The sequence below is a fragment of the Rattus norvegicus genome, chromosome 1 (assembly GCF_021556685.1).
Source record: "Rattus norvegicus strain SHRSP/BbbUtx chromosome 1, alternate assembly SHRSP_T2T, whole genome shotgun sequence".
NCBI classification, from domain to species: domain Eukaryota; kingdom Metazoa; phylum Chordata; class Mammalia; order Rodentia; family Muridae; genus Rattus; species Rattus norvegicus.
The window spans coordinates 250,244,221-250,266,472 of record NC_141534.1 but is presented as its reverse complement, the minus strand read 5'-3'; the positions used below and the strand labels follow the sequence as shown (position 1 = coordinate 250,266,472).

General features: G+C 38.4%; 1 protein-coding gene across 1 annotated transcript in view; it reads right to left on the bottom strand.

Moving 5' to 3' along the window:
• The window catches only part of LOC148007905 (cytochrome P450 2C42-like), a 98,183-nt gene extending 81,219 nt beyond the window's left edge, over positions 1 to 16,964 (bottom strand). The window contains exon 1 of the mRNA XM_087604307.1: positions 16,908 to 16,964. Within this exon, the coding sequence (XP_087460433.1) occupies positions 16,908 to 16,964 (57 nt within the window). The remainder of the gene's footprint in view (positions 1 to 16,907) is intronic.
• Positions 16,965 to 22,252: the final 5,288 nt, after the last annotated feature.

The following is a 22,252-nucleotide window of genomic DNA, read 5'->3' as shown; positions in this document are numbered from 1 at the left end:
TGGATGCTACTTACCTAGTACTTTAAAAGAGAGTATTATAGTTTTTTATATCTACATAAATAGTTTTTAACTTTTTTTGTTCCAAATACAGTAAAAGTTTTACAGTCAGATTTTACCTGAGAATGACATGCCCATGACAAAAAGTAATCTTAAAATTTACGGTTAATTCTCTTTCCTTTGAAGAATTATGGTATTTTAATATATTGTAAGGTGGTAAATTTCTGATATATCATAAATAATCTTAAGGAATTCCACATGTTTAATATCCAACTTTGTTAACTCATGCAACTACATAATTTAAAATCACTTATATCATAAGATCTCTTGCTCAAAGTAATTTCACTACAGAATGCAATAAAAAAGAAATAATCATGTTCTCATAGATTGTTACTGATGTTGTTTCTGTCATAAAACAACTATGATGGTAGTGGGATCACGTGCCTTATGGGTTACAGCCTACTGAGGAAACTCCTATTGAGGAAACTCAGGGCAGGATCTCAAGAAGGAACCTGCAGGCAAAGACTACAGAGGAAAATATGGAGGATAGCTGCTCAGTATACTGTTCCACTTATCTTCTCATTTTCATTCCTCTATAGCCCAGAATCGTTTGCTCAAGACTGAAACTACCCATAGTGGGTTTAGTTCCCATACCCATCATCATCAATGAAAAAATAGTACAGAAAGACATGACCCCAGATTCCCATTTGATGGAACAATTACTTGAGAGAGGTTCCTTCTTTTGTGATGACTGTAGTTTGCATCAATTTGACTAAAATAAACAGTACAAAAGCTGATTATTTTTTTTCTTTACATGTGAAACAAATTACATGATCAATATAGTGCACATATTAAATAGTTTTATTCTATAAGATCTTGATATATAATTGATGGAAAATATCCACAAATGTCAGTTTTGCTTACATATATAAAATATAAAGTTGGGCTATAGTAAAAAACAATGACTTCATCAAATTCATAGGTAAATGAATGCAACTAGAAAATATCATCCTGAGTGGGGTAACCCAATCACAAACATACACACATGGTATGTAGCAGAGAATGACCTTTTGGCACCAATGGGTGGAGAAGCCCTTGGTCCTTCCAAGGCTGGACACCCGGTTGTAGGGGAACGTCAAGATGGAGAGGCAGTAAGGGGTGGGTTATTGGGGAGGGAGAAGACCTTAATATAAGAAATGGAAGTGGCAATGGGGTAGAGGGTTTGTGGACAGGAAACTGGGAAAAGGGATAACATTTGAAATATAAATAAAATTATCCAATTAAAAAAAGAAAACTGTAAAATACAGCCAGAAGCTGGAGGAAGCTAAGGAGGCGCGCAACCCTGTAGGAGGACCAGCAGTCTCAATTAACGTTAACCTCTGAGATCTCTTACACTTTGGATCATCAAACAGGTAACATACATCAGCTAAGATGAGGCCTACAACACATATACAGCAGAGAACTACCTGGTCTAGGCACAGTCAGAGAAGATGCACCTAAAGCTAAAGAGACTGGAGGAGTTATGAAGTTTAGAGGTCTTGTGGGGTGGGTGGGTGGGGACATCCTGTAGAGACAGGAGTGGGGGGTTGCGGGGAAGAGGAGGCAGGGAGGAGACATGGGATGTGGAAGCCTCGAGGGGTGGACCAGGAGGAGAATATAGTATGGAGTGTAAAAATAATTAAATAAATAAAGAAAGAAAAATTTGGGTAGAGATAGTAGGAGGTTAATAAGGAATGAATAAAGGCATGGATCAGTTGGAGGTGAATATCATCAAAACATTTTGTGATGCACTGAAAGAATTATTAGAATAAATTAAAATAACATATAGTGGATAATTTATATTAAAATATGATTAATTTACTAAAACAGTCATTAAGTTGAAAATGTGCATGTATCAAAATAAATGACCTCCAATAATTATCAAGCAGACCTCCTAAGAATAATTGAAATTTTTGCAAACAAATATGACATTTACCATTATATAATGCAAGATAATCTAGACAGAAACCAATTGAATGGGAAAGAAAGAATATTTAAAATAACGAAAATCATGCAAACCTATAAAGAAATGTACAGAATATTAAACTTGACAGAGTAATACTCATTTTTTTAGGAAAAGCAAATGTTAGCTTCCTAATCTGAACTAAATGAACTGCATCAAAGTTATAAAAGTATTTATGAAAAATCCCACAAAACAAAAGGAAAAAAAGAAAGGTGATAATTTATATCAGCATAATATCAAAAGAAAACTTAAACTTCCTTGTAACTGTCTACAAAAGAAATTAGTGAACTAATCAAAAATAATGTAATATCTGAATTTCTGTTACTCGGAAACAAAACTATCTTTATACATAAGTGAAAAATCTGCTTATGTTGGAAATTGCAATAGTTTTAAATGATGTAATACTCCTGAAAGTAATGTATCACTTCCATCTCTAGATTCTAAAGTTTGAATGGGAAAATAATTCCTGAAATTCAAATGCAAATGTAGACGTGGAGAGAGTTTGAAACCTACATTTGAAAAATCACAGTGGACTATAGAAATATTATGTTGACACACAGATCACCATCAAGATATAAAGAGCTTTGATGTCCAGATTATGTACACTTGTATGAAAGCAAAACTACTTTACACATGGTGTAAGTACTTAAAATAACAAATAAGAATCTCTCAAAGCTATTAAAACCTAGGTGATCTTTTGAAAACTTTAAGTGTTTTCCACAAAAAGAAAATGTGAAATTTTAGTTTGAATGAGCCTTGTTATTCAGGATTTAAACATAAAAAATGAAAATATACCATCAAGAAATATGTACACAGGGATTCATAGATAAATAACTCAGACAAGTCTTAGGCAGAAATAATGCAAACATGCATGAATAATGAATAAGTACTTTAAGATCTCCATAGTTGAAAGCTGAAGTTTGTTGTATCAGAAAAAGACAGTACAGAAAGAAGTCTCATGTGATATTTTGCTCAAGGAAATTCACTTGATGTTTTGTCAAAGAAGATTAATGTGATTTTTTGCTAAGGCAACATGCACGAGAGGACACATGATGTTTGGAGAGTATTAATAGAACACGATGGACAATGATGTGGTAGTTGCATATCCAGTTGTACAATGCTTTGTTGGTCGTGCATCTTAGATGATTTTCATTTCATTGAAAGTGGCTTAACAGGGAAAACCTGGCATGTCAGTAGGTCCTGGTCACTACCACTGACTTGTGCTGATTCAGTGGTATCCTGGCATTTTCTGCTGGATCTTGCCACTGCTGAATCTACTAAACTTCACTGCTGGTATCCTGACAAAAGAGACTGAAATCACTCCAACAAAACTACTTCTAAAGAAGTCCACATTCCTTTCTACTAGTTGCCATCTTTTCTACCCTACTTTTGGATGATGGGTCATAAGGGAGTCAAAACACTTGAGAACTCTTAATAAAATAGGACTTTTTAGAACTGTAAATGAATATTAACCTCTGTACGGCTATAAAGCTCAAACTTAAAACATATGCTAATACTCCATTTATTCTGAAAACTAAATTCTAATTCATTACATTGGTTTATAATACTACTCTTCTCAGTGAAGTAATAATTTTGAAATTGAAATATCTCTCTTTCTCCAATCAGAATGTTACAATTCTTCTTCTTTTTTCCATCTTTATTAACTTGGGTATTTCTTATTTACATTTCAATTGTTATTCCCTTTCCAGGTTTCCAGGCCAACATCCCCCTAACCCCTCCCCCTTTTCTAAAAGAATACAATCACAGGGAGAGATTTTTCTACCTTATCCTCTGATGGAAGAGTGAAAGTTTTTGAAGAAAACAGCAATAAGGCCTTCTGAATTCAGTCAGAGAAGATGCACCTGACCCTCCAAAGACTGGAGGCCTCAGAGAGTGGGGAGGTCTGGTGGGGGTGAGGGAATGGAGACATTCTTGTGCACATGGAGGGAGGAGGTGTGGTATGTGGAACAGTCAGAGCACAGACAGGGAGGGGTACAAAATCTGGTCTGTGAAAAAATGGAAAAAAATAACAGTTCATTCTAAAGTATATGAGATCAATTCATTTTTTTCATGGAAATAGAAGTAATTAGAAAATTAATACAGTATATTTGTCCACAGTTTCTTTTAGTTTTTTAGGGGAGAGGAGAGGATCTTGTTCACCTCCCTAGGTCCCCAACTCAACACCCTTTCCTTTTCTCTCTCATTAATAATCAAACAACTAAACAAACAAAAAAATACCACTAATAAAAATAACAAGCAATTAATTATAAAAAAGAAAAAAATGATACGAAGAAACGCACTAAATCATACAGATTGAGATGCATCGACATTAACATACACAGAAGCAGAAACCATGATACATAAACAAAAGATATGTAAGTTAAAAAACATCTCAGACAATACATTATAAACGTGAACCCTTAAAAAATACCATTGAGTTAGATTTGGATTGGTCATCAATTACTGGGCATTTTGCTTTCCATAAAGTGTATTTATTTGTTTCCCAACTGAGAGTGTTGGAGAAAATATTTTGTCCATGGGAGTGGCTAATAATCTGAGATAGCCTTTTGATTAAGGATTGGAGTGTTCCCCACTTCTCTTCTCAGAGTTGGAACACCAGCTATCTGCTTTAGACCTTTGAAGAATCTGTTCATGCTAATAGCTTTGGTGAGTTCATACTGCATGCCAGTCATTTTGTGTTTAGAAGGCCTTGTTTTCTTTGGGTCCTCCATCTCCACTGGTTCTTATAATCATTATACTTCCTTTTCCAAAAATTAAAATTGCCCTGTGAAATGATGCACTGTACAGTACTTCAGCAAGGTAATGGAGTCAAACCATAAAGTAGTGGCAGTTAATGTGAGGACAATTGTTAAAAAATAATATGGAGTGTAGATTATAATATATAAGACACGTTATGCCTGAGGTTGATGTTTGCTTTAACATAGAACATAAAACTTTTTATCCCCACTTCTTTCTTCAGAATAATACTTTTCATACTTCATTCTTTCTTCCCCACTCTAAGAAGTTTGATCATGGCAACTTTCTGGATGACAGGCAACTTCAAGTAGAATGACTACTTCATGGCTTTCTTGGCAGGCAAGCAAGCTTTGTATCTGGTATGTTATGGCCCAGTTGATGTGACTAGAGCTATGAACACGGACTTCTGTTAATGGCACGAATAGCTATCTCCATGGGGCTAGAGGCACGAATCTCTATGTAAATCTGCTTCTCAGTGATTTAGAGGCTCCACCAAATGATTCTACTGAGCTTCTCAAGATGTCTTTCTGGAAGAAATCTTATTTTACTTAGGCCTCCTTTCTTTGTAAACAGAGGAACCAGGTCACGGTACAACAAAGGAACCCCTTATATTTAGTGTCGGAGTTATTGTTTTCCTATGTGAAGAGACATAATGACCATGTCAAATCTTATAAAGGAAAGCATTTAATTGGGGCTGGCTTACAATTTTAGAAGTTTAGTCAATTATTCTCATGGAAGGAAGAATGACACCTTGTGGGGAGACATGTGCTGGAGAGGGAGCGGGAAATTCTACATCTGGATTGTCAGGCAACAGGAAGAAAGAGAAAGTTGTATTGGTTTGAGTGTTTGACAGCCAAAGGGTCACCACCAGTGGCATACTTCTTCCAAAAATGACACACAACTCCAGCAAGGCCATATCTTCTCATCCTTGACATGTAATATTATTCCCTTATGAACAAGAATTCAATCAAGTATATGAACCCATGAGAGTCATTCCTATTAAAGCAACAACCACATTCTACTTCCAGGGACCCATGTGCTTGCATTCATATTAGAATGCAAAAGTATATCCAGTAAAATTTCAAAAGTCACCTGAATCAATAATGTTCTCAACACTGTCTGAAGTCCAAAGAACTCTTTGGAGACTCATGGCAATCTCTTAACTGGAATACCTGTATAATCAAAATACAAAAGCATATTACATACTGCAACCTATACTAATAAAAGTTATCCATTATCCTTAAAAAATGGAGGGAAAGGAGCATAGTAAGGAAATACTGTACCAGAGCAAGAGCAGAAAAAAACATAGCTGATCAACCTCCAAACTCTGTATCTCCATGTCTGATGTCAAATTACTCTTCATATCTCCAATACGTACAGCTGTGCTGCCCATAACAAGCTGATTTCCCTTGGACTCATTTCACACCCTGTTCACAGCTTTACTGGTCAGCTCACCCATGATTCCTATATATCCTGCATCATAGGGCCCCCATTGAAATTTAGGATTCATGATTGCAGGTTCACACAATGTCCTTTTTGGGTCTCCATGCAGGGCTATCCCTGACACACAAGTAGCCTTAGCACCTTTGCTTGGACACAGGGGGAGATTCCATAACCCATATTCTATATCATTGACTCTAAAGCCAGAACCACAGAGCTAAAATTGGCAAGTCTTTTTTCTTGCTTTGGTTGGAACATGACCTCTGGCCCAATAAAAACATTTTCACCAGCTTCCTCTTTTCAATGATGTTTTTCATTGCTTCTGCTTGGTTATTTTATAATTAGCTCTGTACAACAGGTTTTTTTTTTAATTAAAGATTTGTCAGCCTTTGTCCCCAAAGGACTGATATTAAATGCATGGCAATACATTTTTAGCTACAAGATATTTTTCAGTGAAATACTATAAAAATTTGGAGTTTTGGAGTGTAGAATCTTTTCCTGAGGAATTGAGGAAGTATATGTGGAAGAATAATTGTGAGCAGAATTTATTATACACATGAGTGAAATTTTCAATTAATATATTAATAATGAGTTTGAGAATGAATACATCTACATATGAACAACACTAAATATACTCGGTATGTTCTCATTCTGTATTGATAATATAAATATATGAATATTTTAACAGGAATAATCAAATAGTCACGGTGGCAAATGACTGTATTCCCAGGAAGATCTCTTTGACTTAAGATACAACATAGTATGAACAACAAGTTTCAAGACAGCCAAGGCTGTTACATAGAGTAATTCTGTCTTGAAAAAACTAAAAGAATAATTAAACTAGGCATGAAGTTTAGAATAAGTGGATAGAAGGTTAAGGAGTCATGGAAGGAAAGAGTAAAAATGTTGTAACTCAGTACATTACTTATTCATGACACAATAGAATATTAAAATAAACAAGGATTTAAAAAGAGAAAAGATGAGCAGTCTTAACTAACTTGGACCAGTGAGATCCCTCAGACACTGAACCACAAAGAGCTCATACAAGGCAGCATTATAGGAACTGGTCAGAGGCCTCCTACTCATAAACCTCAGAGGACTGCCTAGTCTGGACTCAGTGAGAGAAAATACACTTAACTCTCCAGAGACTTAAGGTCTCAGGATGTGGGAGGTATGGTGGAGTGGGGACATGTACTTGGAGACATGGGAAGAGGAGGAATAAGATGAAGAGCTATGGGCGGCTGGGCGAGGAGGGGACTAATGATTGGACTATAAAAAAATAAAAGTAATTAAAAAATAAGTCCCTTAAAGAAATATAGTAAAATAAAATCAAACAGGTAGAGGAAATGTATAGATATGAGGAAATACAAAAATATACAAAACAAAGTGAATAATACTGTTCAAGACCAGAAAATATAAAGAGGACTAGCAATAAAGAAAACAAAAGTTAGACAATACTTGAGAAAGAAAACCTAGGAAAGAGAATAGGACCTACAGATTCAAGTATCATCAACAGAATACAAGGGATGGAAGAATCTCAAGCATAGAAAATATGGTAGCAGAAATTGATATGTTCAAGTAAAATGCAAACATACAAAGTTTCTAACACTAATCATTCAGGAAATTTTGGATAGTATAAAAAGACCAAACCTAAGAATAGTAGGAATATTTTGACTTCTTCCTTTCCAATTTATATCACTTTGAACCCTATTTGTTATCTAATTATTCTGGTTAGGACTTCAAATGCTGCATTGAGTAGGTAGGGAGAGAGTGGGCAGCCTTGTCTAGAGCCCTGATTTCAGTGGGATTGCTTGATGTTTCTCTCCATTAAGTTTAATTTTGCTACTGGTTTGTTGTATATTGCTTTTATTATGTTTAGGTAGGGGCCTTGAATTCTTGATCTTTCCAAGACTTTTATCGTGAAGGGGTGTGGAATTTTGGTAAATGCTTTCTCAGCATCTACTGAGATGGCCATGTGGTTTTTTTCTGTGATCCTATTTTATATGGTGCATTATGATGATGTATTTCCATATGTTGAGCCATCCTTGCATCCTTGAGATGAAGTCTACTTGATCAAGATGGATAATCATTTTGATTTGTTCTTGGATTTTGATAGTATACTTAAGTCACCACAAAATTCCACCAGAGAACTAGAAAACCTCATAAATAACTTCAGCAAATTGGCTGGATAAAAATTAACTCAAACAATTAAGTAGCCTTTCTCTACTCAAAGGATAAATGGGTGAGAAGGAAATTAGGGAAATGACAACATTCACAATAGTCACAAACAATATAAAATACCTTGGTGTGACTCTAACCAAGCAAGAGAAAGATTTGTATGACAAGAACTTCAAGACTCTGAGGAAACAAATTGAGGATTTTAGAAGATGGAAAGATCTCCAATGTCATGGATTGGCAGAATTAATATAGTAAAAATGGCAATTTTGCCGAAAGCAATCTACAGATTCAGTGCAATCCCCATCAAAATCCCAACTCAATTCTTCATAGAGTTAGAAAGAGAACTTTTCAAATTAATTTAGGAAGACAAAAACCAAGGATAGGGAAAAATATTCTCAAAAGGAAAAAATAAAAGAACAGCTGGGGGAATCATGCTCCCAAATATCAAGCTGTATTACAGAGCCATCATGATAAAATCTGTATAGTATTGGTAAAAAAAACATGCAGGTAGATCAATGGAATAGAATTGAAGACACAGAAATGAACCCGCACTCCTATGGTCACTTGATCTTTGACAAAGGAGCTAAAATTATCCAGTGGAAAAACACAACATTTTGAGTGAATGGTGCTAATTCAAGTAGAGGTCACCATGTATAAGAATTCAAATCGACCTACTCAATTATCTCCTTGTACAGGTAGAACAAAGACCTCCATATACAACCATACTGAACCTAGTAGAAGAGAAGTTAAGAAAAAGATAGAACACATAGGCAAAGGTGAAAGTTTCCTGAATAGAACACCAATGGCTTATGCTCTAAGATCAAGAATCAACAAATGGAACTTCATAAAATTACAGAGCTTCCGTAAGGCAAAAGACATAGTCAATAGGATAAAATGGTAACTAACAGATTGGGAAAAGGACTTTACCAATACTATATCTGAGAGAGGGCTAACATTGAATATATGTAAAGCACTCAAGAAGTTAGACACCAGAGAATCAAATAATTCTTTTAAAAAATGGGTACAAAGCTAAACAAAGAATTCTCGCCTGAAGAATATTGAATGGCTGGGAAGCACCTAAAGAAATGTTCAACATCCTTAGTAATTAGGAAAATGAAACTCAAAACAACCCTGAGATAATACCTCACCAGTCAGAATGGCTAAAATCAAAAACTCAGGTGAAAGTAGATGGTGGGAATGTTGTGGAGAAAGAAGAACACTCCATTTTTGGTGGGATTGTAAACTGGTGTAACAACTCTGGAAACCAGTCCAGAAGTTTCTCAGAAAATTGGACATAGTACTTCTTGAGGACCAAGCTATACCACTTCTGGGCATATACCCAAAAGATGGTCTAGAATATAACAAGGACACATGCTCCACTATGTTCTTAGCAGCCTTATTTATAATAGCCAAAAGCTGGAAAGAACCCAGATGTCCTTCGACAGAGGAATGGATACAGAAAATGTGGTATATTTACATGATGCATTTTTCAGCTATTAAAAACAATGACTTCATGAAATTGTTAGGTAAATGGATTGAACTAGAAAATATCATCCTGAGTGAGGTAACCCAATCACCTAAGAGCACACATGGTATGCATTTACTGAGAAGTGGCTATTTGCCCAAAAGCTCAGCATACCCAAGATACAATCCACAGACCACATGAAGCTCATGAAGTTGGAAGACCCATGAGTGGATGCTTCAGTCCTTCTTAAAAGGGAGAACAAAATACTCACAGAAGCAAACAAAGAGAGAAAGTGTGGAGTAGAGACTGAAGGAAAGATCTTCCACAGACTGCCCTACAGGGGATCCATCCTATACCATATACTGTCACCAATCCCAGACAATTTGTCGATGCCAAGAAGTCCATACTGACAGGAAACTGATATAGTTGTCTCCTGAGAGGGTCTGCCAGAGCAAGAAAAATAAAGAGTCAGATGCTCTCAACCATTGGACTGAAAACGGGGCCCCCAATGGAAGAGTTGAAAGAAGGAGGTGAAGAGGTTTTCAACCCCATTCAAATAACAAAAATATCAACCAACCAGACACACACAGTACTCCTAGAGTATAAACCATGAACCAAAGAGCGCACCCAGGAAGGAACCCATGCCTCCATCCAAATATATAGCAGAAGATAGCTTTATCTGTTAACAGGGAGAGGAGATAGCTTTGGACCTATGAAGGCTCAATGCCTCCATGTACTCCATGTAGGGGAATGCCAACACTTGGAGATGGGAGGGAGTAGGTGGATGAGTGTTTGGGAGAACTCTCTCATAGATGCAAGGACATGGGGGAAAAGATAGGGGAATTCCAGAGGGTAAATTGGAAAAGGGGATAACATTTGAAATGTAGTAAAGAAAATACCCAAGAAATAAAAGATAAAAGGAAAAAAAGAATTGGAGGAATAGCTCTGAGGCTAAGAAAATGTCTTTAACAAAGTAATAGAACAAAATCTCCCTAACCTAAAGATAGAGGTATCTATAAACATACAAGAAGCTTAGAGAGTACAATATAGATTGGATCAGAAAAGAAAACCCTCCTGCCACAGAATAATCATAACAATAAATGTATAGACAAAATAAAGAACACTAAAAGGTGCAAGAGAAAAAAGACCAAGTAATATATAAAGGCAAACTTACTAGAATAACACCTGACTTCCAAACAGAGACTCTAAAGTGCATAAGGGCCAGGACTCATGTCTTGCAGACCCTAAGAGATAACAGATTAGAGCCCGGATTACTATAACTAGCAAAACTTTAAGCACTATAGATGGAGAAAATAATATATTTCATGAAAGACCAAATTTAAAGAATGTATTTCCACAAATCCAGCCATACACAGAGTATTAGAAGGAAAGCTCCAACCCAACGGGGCTAGCTATACCCAAGAAAACACAGAAGTAAATAACTTCACACTAGTGAAACCAATTATAAAACACACACACACGCACACACACACACACGCGCGCGCGCACGCGCACGCACGCACGCACACATATACACACTACCCCATCAATAAAAAATAAAAGAAATTAGAATTCGACCATTAATATCTGTCAACATCAATGGAATCAATCCCCAATAAAATGGCACAGGCTAACAGAATGGGTACATAAACATTCCAATCATATGGCTGGAGCAGCCACTATAATATCTAATAAAATAGACTTTATGTAGGCTTAATTTTTTTCAAAATCTACTTTATTAAGGATTCTTAAATGCTTCCACCACCTTTCTAGCCTACCATCCAAAAGTAGGGGAGAAAATATGGTATATACTAAAAGGTGACATAGGCCTGTTTAGAAGTACTTCTTTTGGGATGATTCCAATTCTCATTGCCAAGATACCAGCAGTCTAATTCAAAAGTATCAGCAAAAGCAAATCAGCAAAAGAGGCATGATTCAGCAGGAACAGTGAGGCCTTAGCTGAATTGAAACGAGTCTTTAGGGGAGGCAGGGACCAGCCTGAATGTGTTGAGAGGTTCTTTCCAGTGCCTGCCTCAATGAAGTGAAGATCAGGGAAGACATGAGATCAATGAAGCATTGCTTAGATAGTGATGCAAGGGTAGGTGCCTTGTCACTGTCTTTTGGGTCCTACTTACACATTCTCCAAATATCTTATGTCCTTCTGGATCTTGCTTCAGCAAAACCTCAGACGAGTCTGCTTCAGCAAAATACCACAAAAATCAGCTTTACCAAAAGCTCTCATGAGTCTGTAACATGTGATACAATCAGACATTTCCACTTTAACTTTCAACCAAAAGTATTCAAAAGAGATGGAGAAGGACATTTAATACTTATCAAAAGAAAAATCCACCATGTTTAAGTCTCAACTCTGAACATCTATGCCACAAATGCAAGGGAACCCACATTCAGAAGAGAAACAGTACTAAAGCTTAAATCACATATTGAAACCCGCACATTAGTTGTAAGACTTGAATACTCCATTCTCACCAACATACATGAAATGGAAACAGAAACTAAACAGAAATAATGAAGTCAACAGTTGTTATGAATCAAATAGACCTAATGGTTATCTACAGAACATTTCACCTTGAACTCAAAAGGAATATATTTTATTCACAGTATCTGTCTTAGTTAGGGTTTTATTGCTGGGAACAATACAAGGACAACACTTAATTGGGGCTCGCTACAGGTTCAGAGGTTCAGTCCATTATCACCAAGGCAGTAGCATGGCAGCATCCAGGCAGGCATAGTGCAATAGGAGCTGAATTCTACATCCTCACCTGAAGGAAGCCAGGAACAGACTGAGCATCCTCATGCAGCTAGAAGGAGGGTCTCCAAGCCCACTCCCATAGTGACATACTTCCTCCAACAAGGTCACACATTCTAATAGTTCCACTCCATTGGCCCATCATATGCAAACTATCACAGTATCTCATGGAATCTTCTACAAAATTGAACATATATTCATCACAGAGCAATCTTGGACAAACAGAAGAAAATTGAAATACCCCTTGTTGAGGTAACAGGTTGATTTCCATTGACTAGTTTGCAATGATACCAACAATGTAGGAGTGTTTCTCTTTCTCTACACCCTTTTCAGCATGTGCTGACATTTGAGATTTTGGTCTTCGCCATTCTGATTGGTATAAGGTAGAATATCAGGATCGTTTTGAATTCCATTTCCACATGACTAAGGATATGGAATATTCCTTTAAGTGTTTCTTGGCCATTTGAGATTATTCTGCTAAGATGTCTCTCTTTAGCTTTGTAGCCCATTTTTAAAATTGTGTTAATTCGGCTTTTTTTGGAGTCTGTCTTCTTGAGTTATCTATATATTTTGGATATTAGCTCTCTATTAGATGTGTGGTTAATGAAGATCCTTTACTGATCTGTACATTGCTGTTTTGGCCTATTGACAGTCTCCTTTGCCTTAAAGAAGCTTTTCACTTTCATGAGGTCCCATTTATCAATTGTTGATCTTAGAGCCTGAACCATTGGCATTTGGTTTGAGGAATTTTTCCCTGTGCCAATGCATTCTAGACTCTTTTCCAATTTCTCTTCTATTAGATTCAGTCTATCTGGATTTGTATTGAGGTACTAATTGGAAACAGTTCTATCAGAAGATACAGCTATACCACTTCTATGCATATACCCAAAGGACACTCTACTATTCCATAAGGACATATGTTATACTCAATATTTTCTATGTCAATGAAGAAATAATGAAATTATAGAATTTATAGAATTCAATGAAAATGAAGAGCTAACGTATTCAAAGTTATGGGACACAATGAAAGCACTGCTAACAGAAAAGTTCATGAGAACTGAATGACTTCATAAATAACTTGAGGAGATCTCATGCTTGCAACTTAAAGTATGCCTGTACGTTCTAGAAGAAAAAGCAAACAAACATCTGAAAGAGAAGTACATGGCAGAAAAATGTCAAACTATGGCCTGAAATCAATCAGTGAAAACAAAGTAAACAATACAAACCATCAACTAAACCCAGAGCTGTTTCTTTCAGAAAATCATGATGAATAAGCTCTCAGTCAAACTAACTAAAAGACAAGGAGACAATATCCAAGTCAACCAAATCAGAAATGAAAAGGGATACAAAACAACAGACAATGGTGAAATACAAGACATCATTAGGTCTCGTTCAAAGCCTATACTCCACAAATTTGGAATATCTAAACAAAATGGATGCTTTTATTGATGGATCACACTTACAAAAGTTAAATCAAGATCACATACACAATCCAAATACTCTTCTAAGCCCTGTCAAAATAGAAACAGTCATTAAAATCTCTTAACCAAAAAATAAATGGCTAAATGTTTTAATGCAAAATTCTACCAGACTTTCACAGAAGAGCTAATACTAACACTCCACAGTCTATTCCAATAAAATAGAAACAGATAACACTCCACGATTTATTCCAAAAAAATAGAACCAGAAGGAACATAGCATACTCATTCTGAGGCCTCAGTTACTATGTGAACTAAGCCACACAAAATATCAGGAAATCAGGAAATAAAGAGAATGTCAGAGCAATTTCCCTTATGAACATAGAGGAAAATATTCAACATATACTTTTAAACCAAGTCAATTGACACATAGAATATAACATCCACCATAATCAGGCAGGCATCATTCCAGAATGTAGACATGGTTAAATACACAAAAACCCATCAATGTAATTCACTATATAAAAAAAGAATGAAAAAACATATGATGATCTTATTATATTCTGCATAACCTATAAAAATTTAACACACATTCATGTTGAATGTCTTGGACAGATCAGGGATCGAAGTGCTTACCGAAACATAATAAGTACAACAAGCCAATAGCAACATCAAATTAAATGGAGAGACTTAATTCAATTCTACTAAAATCAGAGACAAGACAAGGTTGTCCATTTTCTCCATATCTCTTTAATATAGTATTTGAAGTTTCAGCTAGAAGAATAAAAAAATTAAAGGAGATCAATTAGATACAAATTAGAAAATTAGTCAAAGTATTGCTATTTGCAAATATGAGAGTCTACAAAAATGACACAAAAATTTCAAACAGAGGCTCCTGCAGCTGATAAATATTTTCAGCAAAGTTGCTGGATACAAAATTAATTTAAAAAATTCAGTAGCCCTCTTTTATAGTAGGTTAGAAAATCACAGAAAAAATACCCTTCACACTAGCCACAAATAGTATAAAATATTCCATGTAACTCCAAAAAACGTGAGTGAAAGACCTGTATGAAAAGAACTCCAAGTCTCTGAAAAATGGATTGAAGAAGATATCACATAGTGGAAAGACCTCCAATGCTCATGGATCAGTACAATTAACATAGTAAAAATGCCCACCTTACCCAAAGAAATTTACAGATTCAATGCAATTTCCATTAAAATTCGAACACAATTCTTTACAGACCTTGAAAGTTTAATTTTCATCTTCCATGAGGACTACATTATAGTTAAAACAATCCTGTATAATAGAAGAACTGTTGGACTTATACCATTTCTGATAGGAGGCTGTACTACAGAGCAATAACAAACAAAACGAAACAAACAAAAGAACTAAACAAACAAACAAAAGAACGCTGTATGGTATTAGGATAGAATTAGACATATTAATCAGTGGAATTGAATCAAAAACCCAGAAATATACACGAACTCTTACCACCACTTGATTTTTGAAAAAGAAAACAAAACCATACAACGTGAAAAAAAAAAAAAAAAACAGAACGCATCTTCAAAAAATGGTGCTGTCCTAACTGGACATCTGCAAATAGAATACTGTGAATAAATTAATATTTATCACCATGCTCAAAACTCAAGGCCGTGTGGTTCAAAGAGCTCAACATAAAACTGGGCATACTATATTCATAGAAGAGAAAGTGGGAAACTGCCTTGAAGGCATTGGTATAGGAGAATACTCCCTGAAGAGAACACCAATAGCTGAGGCACTAAGATAAATATTTACTAAACGAGAACTCATGAAAATGAAAAGATTCTGTAAAACAAAGAACACCATCAGTAGGATATGAAGGTGGCTTACAGAATGACAAAGGTCTTCACCAACCTTATGTCTGACAAAGGACTAATATCCACAATATATAAAGAACTGAAGAATATAAACACCATATATAATTTTACAAAAACAAATAACCCAGTTGAAATTAAGATACAGAACTAAACAGAGAATTCTCAAGGTAGGAATCACTAACAGTTGAGAAACACAATTTTATATCTTTAAAAATTTATTGGATATTTATTTACATTTCAAATATTATTCCCCTTTTCTTTTTCTCCTCTCAAAACCCCTTATCCCATCCCCTCTCTGCCTCCTTCTATGATAGTGCTACCCCAAACCTCCACACTCTCCCACCTAACTGCCCTGGAATTCCCCTACACTGGGGCATTGAGCATTCACAGGACCAAAGACCTCCTCTTCCATAGGTAACATTGATGTATATTCTGTCTTAGGTTGATAGGAATTCAAGAATATTCTTACCTGTCATTGGGCATATTCAGTCAAAGAAGAGAGGAGGATGTTTTTAGATGGAGACCATGTATCTGACTCTTCAAATGTAAAATTGTGACATGTCCTGAAGGACAAATGACAACATTATACAAAGGTGCAAAACTATACCAAGTGTGACAACAAAAATGTTGTGTTGCAGTAGTGCAGACCAAGTCAGAAATCAACTCTGCAACTGTCTTAGAGCTCGAGCTGACTGAGCTACATCAAAATGTGGAAGCTCTGCTTTTACTAAATAACTTCTTGGTGTAATTTTAATAAGTCCAAAGACAAAGTTGCATGATTCTGTCCCGCACTACGTCTCGCCAGCAGGAATGACGTGGCACACACAGGATCCTACTGCAGAAAAGCTTTAATGCGTCTTGAGAGGGAGAGCATAAGCTTACAATGCGGAGACGCCGAGTGAGGAATAACCGTCCCTTATATAGGAAACTATCCTCGCCTAGGACGTGTCACTCTCTGACTGGTTGCTGCCAATTATGCCAGATGAGGTACCAAAACGTACGTGTCCCTTTGAGTAGGGAAGTTACCAGGCGCCTGCATATTGCCCTTTTTACTAGGTGCGTTCTGCCGGATGCCGGTGCCATCTTGTAATGGAGTTTGTGAGGACAGCTCCTCGGACAGCTCCTCACATCTGTGAGGACAGCTCCTTGGACAGCTCCTCACATCTCCCCCTTTTCTGTTTTTTTAAGCAAACAGGACACCCAGATATAGGAGGGCGAAGACAGAGGTCATATCCTCGTACAAAGTTGGCGAACCTGTACAAGAGAGATACCCTTAGGCTGTTGTTGGGACCCAGGGCACTCCCGACCCGTCGCACTGCCATTTTTCGAGGGAGGGAAAACTGGGGCAGAAACCCTCATGTAATATGACATGCCTTCCAGGGAGCGTATTTGGTAGAACTTCCCTGTGCGATGCTAAGCTCGTCACCCCTCATGGGCTGCTCAAGCTGGACACTCTAATCCTGTGCAATGAACCGAGGTTCTAGGAGTGCAAGAGCTGTCCAGCCGGCAACCTGTTGCTTGAGCATGGTCAACCAGATATCGGCTGATGCTCCTTGTTCAAGGGCTATAAGTGCCTGGGCGATCACTACTTTGTCCTTTCTTGTTTGAGATCTCAATTTGCAAAGCAACCAGAGGAGTAACACTAATCCACAGCAGAGGATCACTCCAAAAAGTCCCACTCCCACCCATTCCTTGAAATAAGAGACTGCTGAGGTGATCCAGGACGACAATCCCTCCGTCAAAGACAGGTCCAGTCGGGTAGAATTTACTTGAATGATGGTCGCTCTCAGCTCCCGAAGTGTCTGTTCAAACTCCGAGGTCCAATTCTGTAACAGATGCTGTGAAAGACTCTTAGACAGATTAGCAGCTCGGGTAAATTTGTCATATTATATGGAGGTGACACAAAGGCCTGGGAGTTTTTGCTCACAGCCAAGCTGGGCCAGTTGCCATAGAATGTCTAATTGCTCTCGGACCAGATCTATACGTTGGTTGACAAGCATAAGGCCTCCCTATGTCTGAGTATTGGCCGAGGCCTGTCTGTCCCGAGTCACAGAGACGGTGGCCGATAAATCATTGATAGTTTGGGTTGTCTGTACTGAATTTGACAAGGCCAATGCCGAGGCAGTAACCGAGGCAGCGACTGCTGCCGTAGCAATAATGCCAGCAATAATTGCAGAAGTACCAAAATCTCTTTTTCCTCTAAATAAGGTCATGGTCCCCGAGGTATCAACAGGGATCGGGATAAAGCGAGGCATGCGGGTAACTACTGCGATATTTTATATGAGTAGCTGTCCAGACAAAGGCAGCAGGTTTGATATTCCCCATCCGGGAAAATGACAACCGTCCCTTTTCGCCCTTTCCTCCAAGTAGCATCGCCATGGGCGTAAGATCAGTGAAGCTACCATTAACGCAATGTAAGGCCACCACGATAGAGAACTGTGGCGTTAGCCACAATGTCCTCCTCACCAGTTCCCCATGTGGCCTCCCTTAACCAAGCAGAAGATTGATTATATAACATAATGCAAGGGAGATCAAAAGATGTTTTGTTGAATATGCCAAAACAAAGGCTGCCCTTAAGGGGAATAGTCCTATTTTCTTTTAGTCGTTCAACCTGTGGATCCTTAGGTAAATAGGCCAACCCTAAATCCCTGTTAGTGGTACATCACCGGCATCGGGAGTGGAAAGGTTGACATTACTCCCCATCGTAGCTCGCCCTGCACCTTTGCTGGCATCCATGGAAGAAGAGTGAGGAGGTGCAGGAGTCCCAGTCCCTTCTTGATCACTTGCTGTGATGCTCTGAGTAAGTCATCCTGGGATCCATATGGGATTTTCATTGTCCTGTGGAAAAACACAGACAGCTCCCCTGGATCTTATTAAAACAGGATCAGGGCCTTTCCATTCATTTGTTAATACATCCTTCCATTTGACTAATTCTTTTGTCCTCTTGGGCTCTGAGCAATGTCGCTCAGCCGCTGTTTGTCCAGCTTCATCAAGATTTAAAAAATTTAAGGTAAAAAGGGCCAGAGCAGTGGCCACTCGGGGTGTTGGGGGGAGTTCTATCATAATTCCCCTTCTTTGTTTTATTAAATATGATTTGAGTGTCTGATGAGCACGCTCTATGATTCCCTGTCCTTGAGGGTTGTAGGGCAGGCCCGTCAGGTGGGTAACCTGCATCTGAGCACAAAACTGACGGAATTTTTGAGATGTGTAGGCGGGGCCATTGTCAGTTTTTACACATTTTGGCTTTCCCCAAGCATTCCATGCTTCAAGGAAGTGCTGAATGACATGTGTTGTTTTTTCTCCTGTAAGTGGGGTGGCATGTAGAATGCCAGAACATGTGTCTATAGATACATGCACAAACTGTAATTTTCCAAAAGTAGAATTATGAGTAACATCCATTTGCCAGATTTGCAATGGCTGTATTCCTCTCAGGTTGACCCTGATGTGAGGAACTGGGAGGAACTGGCAGCACTGTTGGCATTGGGTGACTATATCACGTGCCTCTTTTCTAGTTATAGAGAAGCGGCGGCGTAAAGTTTCTGAGGTGACATGGAAATTGCCATGAAAGGCTTTAGCGGCCTCTAAAGGAGAGGCCAGGGCCACAGCTATCATTTTTGTGGCTTTGTCAGCCAAATCATTCTCTGAACTCATTGGGCCAGGGAGTCCAGTATGGGCCCGTATATGAGTAATGTATACAGGGAATCTTCTATTTAATAGGATAATTTGGATTTTTCGGAAAATATCTGCCACCTTACTAGTGGTTTTAATTATACCGGCGGTTTCAAGAATACTAACAGCACTAGCTCGGCCTCCTCCTCTGAGTCTAAGGTTTTATTTTCAGAGCTTTCAGAACTGTCGAGGTTCAGCGCTTCTAGCTCTTTCACAGGGTATAGGCTGGCTCCTGGTTTATGTGTAGAGGAGGAAGTGCTGGAATCTGAAAATTTCAATTCTCCCTTGTCTGCGGACTTACCAGGAGGGCCCTTTTTCTTTCTTCGGACGTCTTTTTTCTTGCGTGCGCCCAACCTCTCACTACGTTCGGTTTCTGACAGACTTTCCCAGACTACCTCGAGAGTGGCCTGTCCTTCTTCTACTGCTGCCTTACACATTTCATCCTTTAAACAATTCTTAACCAGCTTCCATATAGCTTTGGTCCCTCGGCGCAGATCCTCTTCCGCCAATTTTCTGTCAAGGTCTTTTCCAAGTTTGTTCCATGAGGCAATCGTAAACGAGCCTGAACAGGCAAACCAAGGCGCCACCCTCCCCACCTCCTTCACAAAGTTTTTAAGTGTTCCTCCTCCAATTTTGATGTTCCTCTGCTTTAACACTGTTTCCAAGGCCGTGACCACAGACTATGAGGATCCCATGATGGGCCAGGAACACCGGCGGCTTATCTACGTCCGTCTGACAAGGCGTGAGGTGAAAGGGTAGAGACGGACACGCTGCTCTCTTATGTACGGGAGTCTTACACGCGCCTCCCCGGATGGTGCCGCTTATCTATGTCAGCCTTATCGCGTCCTTGTTCCTCAACAGTCAAAATCGAAGGTAAAAGGGAGCTGCGCGAAGCTCACTTATATACAAGAGACTGAGACGCGCCTTCAGCTGCTGTGATCGTCCTTTTAACAGTGAAAACGGTGAAAACAGAACATAAAGAGTAGGGTGGCTCCCAGGACAAATACTATAGCCTCAACAAATCCTTCCCAAGGCGGTAACAACCCCAGACCAAAGTCCAAGACAGGGCTGCCTCTCCGAACGTATCTACCTGCAGTTCTGAATCCTCCTTGTTGCCAAGGGATCTCCGAAGGTGCTGACAATGGCGAGGTCTTTCCCGGGTTTTTGGCACCAGATGTCCCGCGCTACGTCTCGCCAGCAGGAACGACGCGGCACACACAGGATCCTACTGCAGAAAAGCTTTAATGCGTCTTGAGAGGGAGAGCATAAGCTTACAATGCGGAGACGCCGAGTGAGGAATAACCGTCCCTTATATAGGAAACTATCCTCGCCTAGGACGTGTCACTCTCTGACTGGTCGCTGCCAATTATGCCAGATGAGGTACCAAAACGTACGTGTCCCTTTGAGTAGGGAAGTTACCAGGCGCCTGCGTATTGCCCTTTTTACTAGGTGCGTTCTGCCGGATGCCGGTGCCATCTTGTAATGGAGTTTGTGAGGACAGCTCCTCACATCTGTGAGGACAGCTCCTCGGACAGCTCCTCACATCTGTGAGGACAGCTCCTCGGACAGCTCCTCACATGATTCCAAACATTTTGCAAGTGAGATTGGACACTCTCCCAAGTATATGTAGTATCATTAAAAAATTTTGTCATTGCACATATCCATTGATAATTAGCATGACACCTAATCTAGTCGGCATTTTAATCCCTGTTTTTTTTTCAAAATACCTCAAATAAGGCATTTAATTTTTGTTGCATTTTATCATCTATATCCTACTGTGTATGCAATGCCAAGTACAAAATTAGCAGTTTGAACCCTTTGGGATAGGGCAATAACAGCTGTAGCAGTAGTGGTTATTAAGGTAATCAAACGTACAACACCTTTAGCTTGGTTTTTATCATGTATTTAGTCCTGGCCAATGCCCTTATTAACACTTCAATAACCTGTAGACCTTGTCATCAAACCAATCTTCAATAATATTTACAGGCCATCACATAAGCAGATTGTTATGAAATAATTACAGAATGCTTAGAATAGGCTTTTGAAACACAATTAGTCAAATTACAGTCAAAACAAGACACATCAAAAGTATTAATTTAGAATGTAGAATAAAGCTAATATTTCCGAATAATAACACATAAGGCATCCAAACTCATGCTACAATAGGCCCTTTCATAGGCTGGAATTGTTCTTTCAGGCTAAGCACATTCTCTAAGACAACACCCAACTTCTATAGTATCCTTGCTGATAACCTGTGCATCCACCAGAGTCTAGCAGACAAAGCTGTGTAGGGGAGGATAGGCAGAGACAGAGAGCCACTAGCATAATTATTCAGTCTCTCAACTCTCCTATATTCTGACCAGTCCAAAATCTTAAGGTCAGTTCTATGAGGTTGACAAAGCATAGGTTTATTTCCCACAAAACTTTGCCAGAGAACTGTTATATTTGTGCATTCCTTTATCCCACAAAGCAGAAATGCTGTGGTGCCTGGTTTCCCTCAGTCTCTGTCCAGTGGATAAATTTACTTGAATGCCATTTAAACCATCTTTTCATGAGTCCATATATTTTCTTGCAATGTAGTATGGTATACTCTCTGATATGCAGTAGCATTCTTCTCTTCAACTCAAGAAGTTGGACTCCAGAAGTCAAACAACCCTATTAAAATAGGGTACAGAAGTAAACAAAAAATTCTCAGGTGAGGA